Raw genomic sequence first — 15,784 nt, forward strand, 5'->3', positions numbered from 1 at the left:
GAAGCAATAGTAAGAATAATAAAATTTGGTTTGAATCTGAGTTTTGGCCCACTATACCAGCAATATTAGTAACACATGCTTTGCTGCCAAGTCTCGCAATATATACAAACAAGTTTTGTAATCATATGCTTTATATATCAAATCTCTCCAACAAGGTTTAGAAGCCAAGCAAAACATCAACCATACATTTTTTTATTTCTTCTCTAGTTATTTCATGTACCACCTAATCATGCAACCAAATTATTAGAGCAGAAAAAGGTTATTTCACAATCTAGATGAGGCAAAATGATTTTAACAAAAAATAATTTTTGTATTTCTAAAAGAAATTTGATGTCAATAGTAGTAACACATGCTTGGTAAATATAATTATTGTGAATATTTGACATATGTAACATAGTATTGTTGAGACATTACAAGATTTGATGTTAACTAAATAAAATAAAATGTTAGGAATTCAAGTATGAGTCTAAGTCCCACATTGGTTAGAAATGAGAAAGAAAGTAGAACACTATACAAGAATAAAGATTCATAAACTCATTGCTTTAAGGTTTGGGTTGAGAGTGGTGTCAATGCCTTATGTAGTTAGGCTCAGATCATATTGGTGTTTATTCTTTCAGTGAAACTCCTTCTGTATACCTAACAAGTGGTATTAGAGCTGATGGTTAAAAACCAACTCAGCAGTACAGAAAAGAACAGAAAATGAGTACTCGTGTCAAGTGAAAAAAAAAATGCCAACTTTGACAACATTACTCTAGAAGGAGCATGATGTTGACTAGGTTGGTAAACAAAACAAAGATTAAAATAATATAAACAAAAAAAAAAAGTGATCACAAATATATAAGGTAACTTAGCTGAAGCAACAAAAGAAGGTGAAAACTGAAAGAAGAAAAGTAATTAAAGTCTATATACATGAAATGAAATCAAGCTTTAGAAAACTTGTACTTTAATGAAGCAACAAATGAAGGAGTTTTGAAACTGATAAGAGGAAGTTGAAATAAGCATGGAGAAGCTCAGAAAAAACTCAGGTATAACTTATACACACACACACCAGAAGAAACTATAACCTAGTATAGTAGTAATTGAGCATGAAGATGGTGGATTGAAAGAATGAAGAAACAGAAAGAGCCATATATGGTGATGATAGATAGGAATCTAGGGTTTAATATATATAAAGAAGAAACAGAAGAGGGTCTTCATGGAAACTGATTTTTGGAGGAAAAAGAAAAAAAAAATCATTTGTGAATTGTTTTAACATAAGTCATGGTTGGTGATTTTATCTTCTTAAAAAAGCACTCTCTCAGACAACACACTCATGAGAAGAGGGATAGAGATGCATAAAAATGGGAGACAGTGAATGAGTTCAAGAATCAAATAATGGAGGAAAACAAAGTTCTAAGTCAAAGTTAATTATTTATTATAATTTCACATGCACTAATTTTTTCTTTTGCATTATTAAAAAAATTTATATTTTCTGCCAATTTTATTTTGAAAATTTTTTTGTAAGAAATATTTATAAATTTTGTTATGAAAAAAAATTACAAGAAATTTCTGTCAAATTTTTTTGCAAAATATTTTGTATAAAATACTTTTCGTAATAAATTTTGTAGAAAATATTTGCAAATTTTATAATTTTGTAAGAAAGAATTACCTACGAAGAAATTATTTGTCAATTAAAATTCTTAAAAAAAATAGGATGAAATAGTCTTTTCTTGCAAAATTTTTAACAACTTTGCAAGAAAATTTTCATTTAATATAAAAAATTTTAGTAGTGTTAATTAATAAATATATGAATTTTCATACTATAATCAACAACCTTGTACTCCTTATTTATGTCAAAAATAAAAATCTAATGACAAAAAAGTTAGTGGACTTTTAGTTATATATTTTATTTATTTATCAAATATTTTTAATAAATAACAAAATTATGTGGATCAACAATTTTGTGAGCTTAAGGTGTGTGGAGTATTTATTTATTTATTTATTTATTATTACTATACATTGTTTGTAATGGAAGAAATGAAGGATTAAACATGATTCATTGAAATCCAAGTAAATCATATGCATGTGGCTGCTATTATGTTGGCCTTCAGCTACACAATTATCATCTAAATATAAATGCCCACTTGGAGTTGTTGAATGTTACCACATCCATTGAATCATATAAATACATATTCATCTAAAATCCAAAAATGAGAACCAATTCAATTGACATATTCATCATACAATTCAAAATATATGTATCTAATAATTAATCAGTTGACCAATTCTTATAAGAATTACATGCATGAAAAAATAAATAGAAATTTCTAAAAATAATTAGAAGTAAATGCAAGTGCCCTATCTTCTTATTTTGTTCAATAATCCCTAATTTTTTATTCTAATTCAAAATAAAGACATTTAGTTTTTCTATTTTAAAATTTTCAAAATTTCGGTCTAATCCTTAATTTGACACATAACTTGTTTATTTTAATTTGGTGTAATTGAAACTTGGATCTTGTATATTCAGTTAATGGGTCATAAATGAAGACTCAGTCAATAAATGAAGATTTTTACCAAAGTTAAAATATAAAGGATAAATGTAGATAAAATTGTGGATTACATCAAAATTATAAATTGTTAAAATAAAAATGGAAATTAAAATTATATATGGTATACTTTTAGTGTATACTTTTTCATTTCATTAAAGTTTCTAATTGCATTGAAACCTCTTGGTTATTTTTCTCATGCATCCTTTTAGTTATTTCTTACTAAATGAATTGTTCACCTTTCACTATTAAAAAAAATTCATATGTCTTGTTAATTTTGTTTTATTTTTTTTTAGGAAATACTTATAAATTTTTTTATGAAAAACAATTTGTAGGAAATTGCTATCAATTTGTTTGCAAAATATTTTATATAAAACACTTTTCGCAACAAATTTTGTAAGAAATATTTGCGAATTTTATAATTTTGTAGGGAATAATTACCCACAAAAGAATTACCCATCAATTAAGATTCCTAGAAAAAATAATAGTAAAAAGTCTTTTCTACAAATTTTCTTAACAAATTTGAAAAAAAAAATATCCATATAATATAAGAATTTTTAGTAATATTTCATTGTAGGCGCATGTCAAGTTCATGGTTATTGGATTGTTTTCCTCACCCCATTTTTTCACACTAGAAGAACCCTTTTCTACTAATTCATTTCTCAATCTAATAATTTCATTTTTACATCATTTTTAGTTGAATTATGTACCCATTATTTGTATATAGATTTAAAAAACTCCCCGCTCTCTTGTTATATTCATACTTCATTTTTTTATTTTTTGTTGTTTATATAGAATCATAGAATGCAATTTTATATAGTCAGACAATTCACGAAATTTTCATAAATCTTCAAAAAAAAAATGAAAAATTATATAGAGATAAAAGAGATCATAAATCTTAAAAAAAAATGAAAAATTGTATAAAGATAAAAGAGAGAATATAGGAAAAAAAAGAGTAACTAAATATTATTGTTATCCTCTCAGACTTCTCTTTATCGATCATCTCTACTTTTGTTTCTTCAATAGATTTCATTCTAGCCCCTTCCTTCACTATAATTTTCCTTAAATGTCTCCATTTTAATAATCTTCTAATCTCTTCAAATATCTTTATTTAGTGCTCATCATTATGTGAATAAAAAATATCTCACTTAATGAAAAACAACTTCTTTGACATTCAAACAATCACTTGATAACATGTTTTCAAAAATATAGAAATAAAAGAACATTTATAATTGTTGAACATTTAAATATAAATATAAATAAATCTCACATCGACTAAATACAAAAAAATTAAATAGTATATAAGAAAAAAAAAACTCATAAATTTATTATCTTAAATATTTTAATTGAAATTAATATTAATTAATATTAATTCTTTGTGCGGATCGGACTCAGATCACAATTATGAATTCTATCTGATTAATCCTCTCTTAAAAAAAAACTCATCAGTAATTATAAAAATAAAAGAAAAAAAGTGGACAAAATAGTAAATATCAATTGGTTGTATAAATTTACCAGAGTATGAATACATGTCATTGCTCATTATATACAACTACACAACCATCTTTAACTACATCTTCTACTTATATACTTTATTAGTGACCATTTGGAACCTCAAATTCTCATAAAAACTGAAAAATTGACTTTGTGGCTTGCTGGAACATTCCCACTTGAATGAAACTCTGCACGTGGTGTTCCACACAATTTTAATGTTAACGCATATGAAAAGAATGAGAATTGAATGTTAACAATTTTTCTCTATCCACTAAAACATATCCTAAATTTGCTTTCCTCGTTGAAACGAAAATAAATTTTACCATCACAAAATTTTGTTTGAAAAAATATAGAAAGACTTTTACTTTATACAAAAGTTAGATCAGAATTGAATTAATATATTCAAGCACAAACTTATAGATCATAAAAGAAATACTTTAATTCTCTTCAAATTCTTGAAAAGTAATATAATTTTCAACTTTACAAAAACATAAATAAAAATAAAATTTGAAAGAAATCGACAAAACTAAAAATAAAGAGAGTGGGTAGTGATTATGTTGGCAATTGGATTTGGTGAGCAATAAATGAAGGTGCGTTGGGAAGTGAAGCTACAAGGAGACAAAGACAAAATGAATAAACAATTATGAAAGTGTTCCATGATGTGCACTTAACCATGTCCTAGGTGGACCTCTAAGATTGTTTGTTACTATACACATTCAACAAAAATTACTTTTGGAAAGGGTTTCATCTCCACTCAAAATTTTCAATAAATTATTTATCCGTAACTAATTATTTAGATCTATGGTCTAACAACTAAAAAACAATTACAGCAAAATCAAACAAAAGCCTGCTACAAACTTATACAATTATTAATCTGTTTAATTCCAACAAGTACATTTTCTAAACAAAGAATTAAAATGCACCCAAATTTGAGTACACTACATGACAGAATAATAGCACGGATTGAAATTTGAAATTGACCAAATCCAAGTAGCCTTTTAAATGAGCTTTTGGTGACAACCATCTAAACAAAGAAAATGTGTATAAAGCATGACATAGCTAAACAAAAAACATTTGAACTTTCTTTAGACAAAGAAATTAGTAATCCACCCTTTTCACAATCCTATAACTACATTGTTGAGAATCATAAAAATGTCAACAGAGCAGAAGAACAGAATCTTAGCTAGCTTGGATGAGAAAAATCACAGCAGAAAAAATTCCCAGAAGCAATGAGAAAAGGTTCAAGCTATGTCCCAGAGTAGAAGCTGCAGAAAAATGAGAATTCGTCCTGCACGTAAAAGACAAAGTACATTTAAGAAGAGAAGACAAAAGGTAATAAAACAGTATCAATGCAGCATGAGAAATAAGGTGTACTTCTGCAAGCTCTTGAGGGCACCACAATATAGAACATTATCTGGTGCAGCCATCTCAGTGTCACCATTTTCTTCTGGATTGATGATCCTAAGATAAGTTTCTTGGCCTAGGTACCACCTGTCCAGGTTTTCTGATCTCAGGTTCCATGATCCAACGTTGTCAAGGGATATCAGGATCGCTGTCCATCCTCCTGGAAAAACCTGACCAATATCAACAAACAACCATTAACATAGAATTCACTCTCTAAATCATACGAAAAACTTGAAACATTTAACACTTCTAAAATGAAACTATTTTATTACATATACAATTATATTATCAGTTTCTAACTAGATCTCATACCAAGTATTATATGCATCAAAGCTTCTAGTTTTCACGAGCATTGGAAAAATACATGAAAACAACTTCACTGTAGAAATAGTCCAATCCCACCAAATAACCCTTTTACATTTAGGGTGGCAATTTCTTACCTGAGTTGTGCTGCGAGATATTGCATCCCACTTGTTATAAGAACCTCTAGAATTTTCTGTCCAATCACCATAGTCCATCCTGGATTCAAGAAGTAATGTTATGTGACCACAGACAATATTGTGTACACCAAAGAACAAAAGGAAGGAAAAGAGATTCTCACCCAACTACAAAAAAGGAGTAACCATCCAGATGAAAGTTTTGAATAGAGGAGTCATTGTTTAGCAATATAACCTCAATGAAGCCCTTGTACGTAGCATTGATAATTGATCTGTCAATTTTTGGTGTTCTGTTCATTGGCTTGCTGGGAAAATCAAGCTTATATATTCCTCTTAATTGATGCTGGTCAGCAAGCCGAAAGGGAAGGTCAGGCTTGAGAAATGAGATTCCATTAATAGCAGCCCGATTTTTACCGTTAATCGGCACCAGTGAAGTAACCTTTAACACATAAGTATCAGTTATGTTGATGGATCCATACCGAAAGGATCCTTGCGGGTTTGGACGAGCACCACTAGCAGATGTATTTTGTCTGCTCAACAGAACATGAAAGATTCAGTGCATACACAACTATATGTGAAAACATAAATAATAAACAAAATACAGAAACTTGTATGTTTATGTCCTTTAAACTTATCATAATCTTTCATAAAAATGATTTAGTAGTGCATGAATTTGACATCACATAGCCTCATACTATCAGTTCAATTTTCAAACCATTTGCTGAGGAATCAGTTCATTTAGATTGAATACCATATACCAGAATGAAATATATCGACTTTATACGGAATATCAGATGAACCAAAGGACAAATAGATCAAAGGATAACACAACATTAACTGCATTCTCCATGATATCAAATTCTGAATGACAAACCTGACACTTCTTGCTTGGTTCATCGAAGCAGTCTTGTCATAAAAATCATCTGGTGGGGGAGGCAGAGGACCACTTGCTGGCCCCTTGGAATTTGAATAGTGTAAAATTGCAACACCAGTAACCTTCTGCCACAATGATTCATTCACAAACCTGGCACTGGCAACAATATAGTAGTCTGTACTTGCATTCTGGTCAGTGGAAAGCAGAAAAGAGTAAGACTGGCCAGCATGAATATCGAAATTGGTAAAATTTGATTGAGTTGTGTAATGCCCCTCTGTCTCCACCAACAGTAGATTATGATTTTGAATTCGGAAATTCAAAGAAGTTGAGATCCCCACATTGTGGACACGAATTCGGTAAGTCTTGCCTGCCATGTACATTTGTACTTTCAGTCAATACTCAAATGTTCCACACCACTATGAAGATAATTTCTAGATGAAAAAGCAATTGTAATACTTAAAGGGGGGGAAATAACTCAAAATGGATTTTACGAAACACGTGAAGCCAGCAAAGGCCAATCTATATTATCATGCTATACCATACCATTAATCACAACAGACTCCAAAATCATTAGTAGATGCAATATGGTTATCTTCCTGTGCTAAACTACTCCGTTACAGTATAAGAAAAAGGAAGCAAAAGCATACACTTCCTGTGCTAACAGAAATCATGCAGCAATCAAAAACAGGACACGGTCATACATATCAAAAAATGATCCTTTTGAGACCGTGCAAATAATGTTACAAAGAGGACAGAATTGTTCACTAAACTAACAGGTGAAAGCAATTTAAGGCACCAAATTGTCCAATAGTAAGTATACATAAAAGGGAATACAAACTGAAAAGATCTTGAGAATAAGGAGAGAAAAAAAGGTCACAGGTTTCAATAGTGACCTTCATGATACCTTTGAGGTTAAATATAATAGAAGGGGACATGATATTACCTGGATCAACTGTGATTTTTTCATAATCAATGCCACTAGGAACAAGAGTTGTGTTGTACTGGAAAGGTCCCTTCCCATTGATGACAACACCATCTGGTATCCCTAGGCCTTTTCCACCATCAAGTGTTGCTCTAAGGGCCTACATTTTCAAAATGAATGCAATAGGAATTGAAAAAATAATCACAAGGCACTCCATCTCCCATATTCACAAAAAGGAAACATTTAACATAAGCCAATGACTAACCGTGTGGTTCTGAGTATACCAATCACCAATGATAATGAAAATATCTTTATCTGGCTGTGGAAAAGGAATTGGGATGATTTCCCTATTATTGATAACAAAGGGACCAAAGCCACCAGAGGCTCTTTGGAAATTAAGAGAAGGGAAGTAAAAGAAACTTCCAATTTGATCCTTGACTTGGAATTGGTATGTCCAATTCCATTTGGAAGGAATTGGACAATTTGTGCCAAGGACTCCATCTTGCCATGAATTTCGCCGCATTTGAATCCCCGGCCTACCATAATCATCAATCACAACTTTGTTGAATTATAAAACACACAGATAATAAAGAAAGTGAAAAGTAACATAATATAACACTGGAACCAACCAACCATGTCATTAGAAGTTCTTCATCCAATCCATTGAACACATTCACAACTACATGGTTATTTGTTGTAACATTGATGAGAGGACCGGGAAACTTCCCGTCGATGGCTATGACCTGTAATCATATTTTTCCAACACTGAAATCAGTCAAATTTTGATCTAAATATTATACTTGAAGTAAAATTAAGTAAAGCAAAAGGGATAAATGTGTTTTAGGCTCCCCAGTTCCCGGTCAAAAATAGTCTTATTCCTAATACTTAAAAAAAATGATTTTGGTCCATGTACATTTGACATTTGGTGAATTTCGTCCTCATCAATCTTCAGTCTCACTGACAAAGTTCTAGCAATCACCAAGAATAAAAGACACGGAACCAAAATCCTAGTTTTCAGAGTATAGGGAACTAGAACAAATTTTGACTGAAAATTGAAAGACCTAGAATATATTTTACCCTAAATCAAATTACCAAAAAAAAAAAAAAACTTACATAAAATGAAATAAGAAATTGAAGAAATTAATGGAAATGACAAAATAACAGAGAAGTGAAAATTGGGGAAGGGAGTCTAAAAAACCGTGTGTAAAAATCCCACAAATCTCAACTAAAATCCCACAAGGGCCTCACCCCAAGCCTTCCAAAAGCTTCAATATTCACTCATACAGCGTAAAGCATGTAGTTCATCAAGAAAATAGCTTGTTTAATCTTTATTTGGATGAAAAGAAAAACAGAAGTAAAACCAAAACTGAAAAAAAAAAAAAAAATTGCGAAACAGAGACTACTACGTTTTGACGCATTTTCAAGCTATGCAGAAGAAGCCCAATTCCATATACTGGTTTCACATGCATTCTTAACATTTAAAGAATACTAGCACACACGCATGAGGACGTAAGCTGAAGAGAGATCGTAATTAAAAAATTAAACGCGTGTGATTGACAAATAGTACAAAAAGAAAACAAGAGCAACAACCCGAACGAAACCTTCAAAGAAAAGAAGTGGGTTCGATGATTTGCAGTGACCCAGATGAAAAAGCGACAAAATTTCAATGGGAAAGAAAGAACAGAAGGAAGAAGAAACCTGTTGAGGAACACCCAGAGGGGAAACAGTGGTGTAGGAGACGCGAAGTTCAGTGTAAACCGTTGGGTCGCCACCAAAACAGAGTCTTGAGAGCAGAGCAATGTGCACCAACAGAGTGAAGGCAGAGAGAAGCATCTTCATGGTGATTTTTTCAAGTGTGTGCGCAGAACACCAAAAGTTACCAATGGAAAGTTATTGCTACGATTTATATAGCATCTTATGATTGTGAAAAAGTTTCTGGGTTTCTACAAAATCAGAGAGAGAGAGAAAGAGAGAAGAAACGGCTATTTGCATATTTCTAACGCATGACTTGTTATAAGAAAAATAAATAAAATAAAATAATAATAGTAGTAATAAAAAATAATAAAAATAAAATTATTATTTCAAAAAGATAGTGCTACTATTGGGTGGACTTTAATTGATTATTTTTTTACCAGTAATTAGTAATTGGTTGAGTCTGTTGATGTTCTTTTTGAAAACATAAATTCAAAAATCTATATTAATACTTTGGTCTCTTCAGTTTCTATTACTAATTTTCATGTATAGAGAATTTGCAATTTTGAGCATGCGAGTTCTTGTACTGAGCATATGAGTTTTATTAAAACCTAACCTGATATGCCATAAAAAAAAGGAAAATTATTTTTGATAAAATTAATTTTGATAAATTTGACAAAGTTTCTATAAATAAAATTAAAAAAATTAATTTTTTTAAGTTTTAACCAAAATAAAATAAAAAAGGTTTTTTACTTGTCAAAATTTATAAAAAGAAAAACTTTATTAATCTATCATTTTCCCTAAAAAAATATAAGACTCACATCAGAATAAAAGAATCGTTTTTAATTTTGAAAAATTACGCCAATAATTATTAAAAGGAGTGTGAAATTTTAAAACCTTGGCACTAATTAAAAGTGATGTGATATATTAAAATTCATTGAATTTAAATTAAGACGGTGACTCTGAAATTAAGATATTTTAAATAATTAATTAATAATTTTGGTTTAAGTTTCAATACTGTGTATGCTTTTATTTTGGTTTAATTGAATAAAACTGTAATATTATTAAGGTAATTTGTCTGTAGTGTTTTTAATATTATTCTTTCATCATAAATAATTTGAATCAACACTTAATTAAAAGTTGAACTGAAATTATTGAGAGATTAAACTTACCATGAAAAACTAAAATATAAAATTAAATGTCAAAAGACGAATAAAATTTAACGTTAAAAGACGAAAGTTTTAAAAATGTCGCGTCATTTTTAATAATTACTGTACATTAGATTCTTTCCAATTTCTTCTTTGTTGTTCAGGTCAAAACAAACGTTTTCCGTTTAAATTTATCAATTTATTTGGACTTTTTCTTTAAGAAAAAGAAAAACACTAGCTTCAGAGAAAAAAGAAATAATCCAATATGGATAAAATGCTAAATAAAAATAAATATTTTTAATATTTTGAAAAATTAAGTATTAAATATTATCTTTATTCAATGAGAAAATTAATAGAAAAATATATTAGCAAAAAACTGAACAATTACGTCACACAGTAAATTATATGTGTAAGAATTTCAACCTAAAACAATTATATTTTGTAAGATAATTAGTTGGCTCGATATATCTCATTCAATCAATTTTATCGTGAAAAAATAAATAAATGTAGGACTGAATAGTTTAATTTTTTTTGTGTTTAATTTTTATTTCTACTTTTTCATTAATTATTCATGTAACGATTAAAAATATAAAACTAACTTAAAATTATAGTTAGTATAAAAAATATTTGGATAAATGTTTATGAAGAATAATGATTTTACTTTCACTTAAGAAATCTTCTTAATCTACACAGCAATTAAGGAATTTCCAACCATGAGCGATTTTAACAAAACAAGGAAAGAATCGTAAATTTTTTTATTAAACAAATTTAGCATTCTATAAATTTTAAAGATATTTTACTGAATTTCTCTGATCCCTCTCATAATACTCACTTGAAGATAAAATTTGGGGAAAATTAAATAATCTAATTTTGATTCATAGTCTTATTTAAATTGAATTATATTATAAAATTTATAGTGTAAGTTTGATTGAAAATAAATATTATTCAAAATAAAACATTGCACTATTTTATTTTATTTCTTGTCTTTTGGAAAATATTTAGAATACAAATTGCAAAAATAAATATTGGCATCGATATGATCATCAATTAAAAATAAAAAATATGTACTTTTAAAAACATATTTAATTATACTTTTAACATCGGAAATTTAAAGCATGATTATTTTTAGATCTGTAAATTAAAAATAATAATAAAACCAGTTTAATTGTTGGACTTTAATGAATATCATATATTCTTTTTTTTTTTAATATCAAACAATTAAAATGATTTTTTTTCAAAATTAGTTTGAATAGTTTATTTCTATATTTGAAGGACTAAAATTGTATTTCTTAAAATTTAAGATATATTAAAAATAATTTTTAAATTAGAAACAAAAAGAATTGAAAGGTTAAAAAACATAATTAAACCTAAAACTAATCATGCTCTTTTAGTAAATAATTAATTCAGGTCATCCATACTTAATTCCAATTTGAAAACATTAAGTTCAAATTGTATAAATGGAAAACATTCAACCATAAAAAACAATTTTCTGTATATGTGTGAACTAATTTAAAGAGGACTATAATAAAAATTTACATATATACTATTAATGGAAAGAGAGTTATAATTATAATATATATATATATATATATATATATATATATATATATAAATGTGGTATTGAATAAAATAGTGATGCAAAAGGGTGAAAATAGGTTTGTAATGAATATATATTTTCTGTTGTTAGGTTTTCTATTGCCTATTTATTTGTTGTGCCTTTGATATATTTTTAGTCTAGTTTATTTATTCTCGAAAAATTAAATATATTTTTAGTCTTAAAATTAGAATTAGTCTAAATTTAAAATTTTCATACATATTTGTTAAAAAATAAAAAATATTATTTTAAGTTAATTATGTTAAATTGTTTTGATTTGTCAAATTTGTGTTTGTCTTATGTTAGGATTTGAATACATAATTTCACACGTTATTGTGTTGATATCAGTTAGAAAAATATATTTTTTAAAATATAATATTTTTGGTTAAAAAACTTAGCAGAGAAAATGACAAATAATTTCTTAAAAATATTATTTATTAATATTAAAAAGTATACTTTGGTAGTAAAAATAAACTAATAATTTATCAAACAATCTCAACAAATCACTTTAAAAAAAGTTAAATATGTTTTTATCCTTAACTTTTATTAAATTTTAAAATTAGTTCATTTTGAAATTTTGGACCAATTTAGTCTTTTATTTTTGAAATACGTAAATTTAGTTTTTTTAATCAAATTTTGTTAGGTTTGTTTGATGTTTCGTACGCATTTCAAGATTGTATTTGAGTTGTTTATATTGTTTGTCACATTTTTACTTTAATGTTAAATTAAATATTATTATGAAATGCACTTGAAATATCAAATAAACTTAAAAAAATTTGATTAAAATGACTAAATCTACGTATTTCGAGATATAAAAGACTAAATTGATTCAAAATTTCAAAATTGACTAATTTCAACCAACATTAAAAGTCAGGAGACCAAACAAATATTTAACCCTAACAAAATTTATAAACTCTTCACAAATATCTAAATTCAGTTTCTTAATATGTACACAAAAATAGATTATGGGAGATGAATTTAGAAAAGAAGTTTAAAATGATAATAGTGGTGATAAGGATGTGGAAAACGTAGGACTAATAATAAGAATGATGACACAAAATATTGAAACCTTTTTGAGTATTTGGACTCTGAAAAAGGGTCCACATTCTTACTTAAATGCATCACTTTCTTGCCCCACTTTACACTCTAGATGGACCCTTATCTTAATATATTAATAATTTTCTCACTTTTATAAAATAAATAATTTAATTTCTACATTTAATCTCCATAATTGCAACATACTTTCTATTTTTTTTAATTTAATTTTGGCACGAATTATTATTTATCATTAAAAATAAAAATAAAAATAAACACCAGTTGCTTTGAATCCAACATAATCGTCTAGTCCAATTTGAATTTAATATTTTAAATTTATATTTAATTATTGAACATCCTTTCACACTACGTTGATAAATTGCTACATTTGTAATGTGTATTGCATTAACGTTGTTTTTCTATGTATTGACAAAAAAATGTGGTTTGATAATGACGTATTGATCGATGAAAGCATTGATTGACGGTATTTGATAAACTTGACATTTGTTATTTTCAGTAATTTCAACTTTTCATGTTATATTTATATTATTAAATTTATTAAAATTTATATTATTGATGTTCATAAATTAAAATTGATTTCATATAAATATATTAATTAGTAAGTTAAATTAATTTATCTTAACATTTTTGCATTGCATAAATATATCATTTCAAAAATATTCCTTAAATTTATTTTATAATAATTTTCAATAAAATACAACTAATTATATAACTCAATTATTTTTTTTCAACCATATCAATCTTATTATAAATATTTTATTTAAATTCATTCAAATTTTTTTAACTCAAGTCTTTGGTTCAATAAATTGTGACATTTGATAAAAAAATAATGTGACTTGAAATATTTATTCTCCTTTGAATGAATGAGATTTTATTATGGAACTTTACAACCGTCAAAATAATCAAAAGAACATTTTAAAGATTTTAAAAACCATTTAAGTTATATTGTAATGTTTTATATTATAACTGTAATAAGAATTTGTAAGAATTTGATCAGGTTAAAATACGTTGATATTAAGTTTCTAGTTATGAAGGAAATGGTACAAAATGGACAAATTTTCAAAGAACATATACACTCCATGTTTGTGGATCCTCTTATGGATGATCTTCCTTCCAAAGTCTTTCATAAACACACTATTTGAATGGATGTTTCATAATTTGAGAAATTTTTAGTTTAGTAAAAGTTAGTCATTTATGTGATTTATGTTTTTTGTATTATGAATGCATACTCTTCTTGTATTTGGATAATTTCCTTTTATCAAATTTAAAGTTTGGTATTCAATAGTTACACTTTGTATAATAATATTGTTGGTTGATCTAAATAAAGTAAAGTAAGACAAATTGAAAATTGACATATGCCACTTTCATGTGATTTTCATGCTACACATTTCATGATGAGTTTGAGTCTTTTGATTGTGTCAATATTATTAATTATTGATGGGTTTTGTTGAGATTAATATGATGAAAATCGATTTGGTTCTATGTATTGATATAATTAATATATGATATTAATTGGTCATGACCAAAGAATATAATGGTATAATGGAAAATTTTGAACTCATCAAGTCTAACACATTTAAAAAAATATATATATCTGAAAAATGGAAAATTGTTAGAATTACTGGGTCATTATATATGAACCATTTAAATGTGAACCATTATATATATTGAAAATTTTGACCTCATAAAGTTTATCACATTGGTCATATAGGAATTATTATTCAATTAATTATTATCTTAGATTTTCAAATTAATCAATGTAAATTCTTAATTAATTTGTTAGCTTTCTTGCTATTAACCAAAATACATTTTTAATTCAAAGCAAGGACTTTGTAGGTTAATCATGATAAATTAAATAAATTACATTCTCAATTAAATATTACTATTCTAATAATGCTTATTCTTTTGCCTCATAAAAAGTTAATTAGCCTAAGTACATCCTTGATAATTCTTGTTAAAGTTTTCATCTTTAATCAAAGTACATTCTCAATTATTGAAAAAAAACTCATTCAATCACATGAAAGTTTCTAAATTAAATCGAAATACATTTTCAGTTAAAATAATGATTAATATATTACGTATATTTAATATCATGCTAACTTGCTACATCATAAAATTATTACTTTTACACATTTAATCAAAGTTTTCACCTTTAATTAAAGTACATTCTCCATTATTGACAAAAATTCATTTAATTACGTGAAAATTTATAAATTTAATCAAAATACATTCTCAATTAAAATAATGATTGATATGTTGTGTAAATTTAATATTATGCTAACTTGCTACATTATAAAAATTATTACTTTTACACCTTTAACCAAAGTTTTCACCTTTAATGAAAGTACATTTTCAATTATTAGCAAAAGTTCATTTAATCACATTAAAGTTTATAAATTAATCAAAATGCATTTTCAATTAAAATAATGATTGATATGTTATGTAGATTTAACACCGTGCTAACTTGCTACACTGTAAAAATTACTTTTACACCTTTAATCCAAATACATTCTCAATTATTAGCAAAAATTCATTTAATCACATGAAAATTTTTAAATTTAATCAAAATACATTCTTAATTAAAATAATGATTGATATGTTATGTAGATTTAACACCGTTGCTACATCTCTGCCATTC

The 15,784-nt window shown here is 26.9% G+C and overlaps 1 protein-coding gene across 1 annotated transcript; it reads right to left on the bottom strand.

The window, feature by feature from the left end:
- Positions 1–4,877: 4,877 nt before the first annotated feature.
- On the bottom strand, positions 4,878–9,646 carry LOC114175348 (monocopper oxidase-like protein SKS1). The gene is made up of 9 exons (XM_028060145.1): positions 9,355–9,646; positions 8,290–8,399; positions 7,922–8,192; positions 7,678–7,816; positions 6,735–7,101; positions 6,025–6,390; positions 5,864–5,942; positions 5,394–5,593; positions 4,878–5,307 (listed from the first exon to the last, which is right to left on the bottom strand). Exons 1-9 carry the CDS (start codon positions 9,493–9,495, stop codon positions 5,199–5,201), a joined length of 1,782 nt encoding a protein of 593 aa, XP_027915946.1. The 5' UTR covers positions 9,496–9,646; the 3' UTR covers positions 4,878–5,198.
- Positions 9,647–15,784: the final 6,138 nt, after the last annotated feature.

This window comes from Vigna unguiculata, chromosome 1, assembly GCF_004118075.2.
Source record: "Vigna unguiculata cultivar IT97K-499-35 chromosome 1, ASM411807v1, whole genome shotgun sequence".
In the NCBI taxonomy this organism is placed as follows: Eukaryota; Viridiplantae; Streptophyta; class Magnoliopsida; order Fabales; family Fabaceae; genus Vigna; species Vigna unguiculata.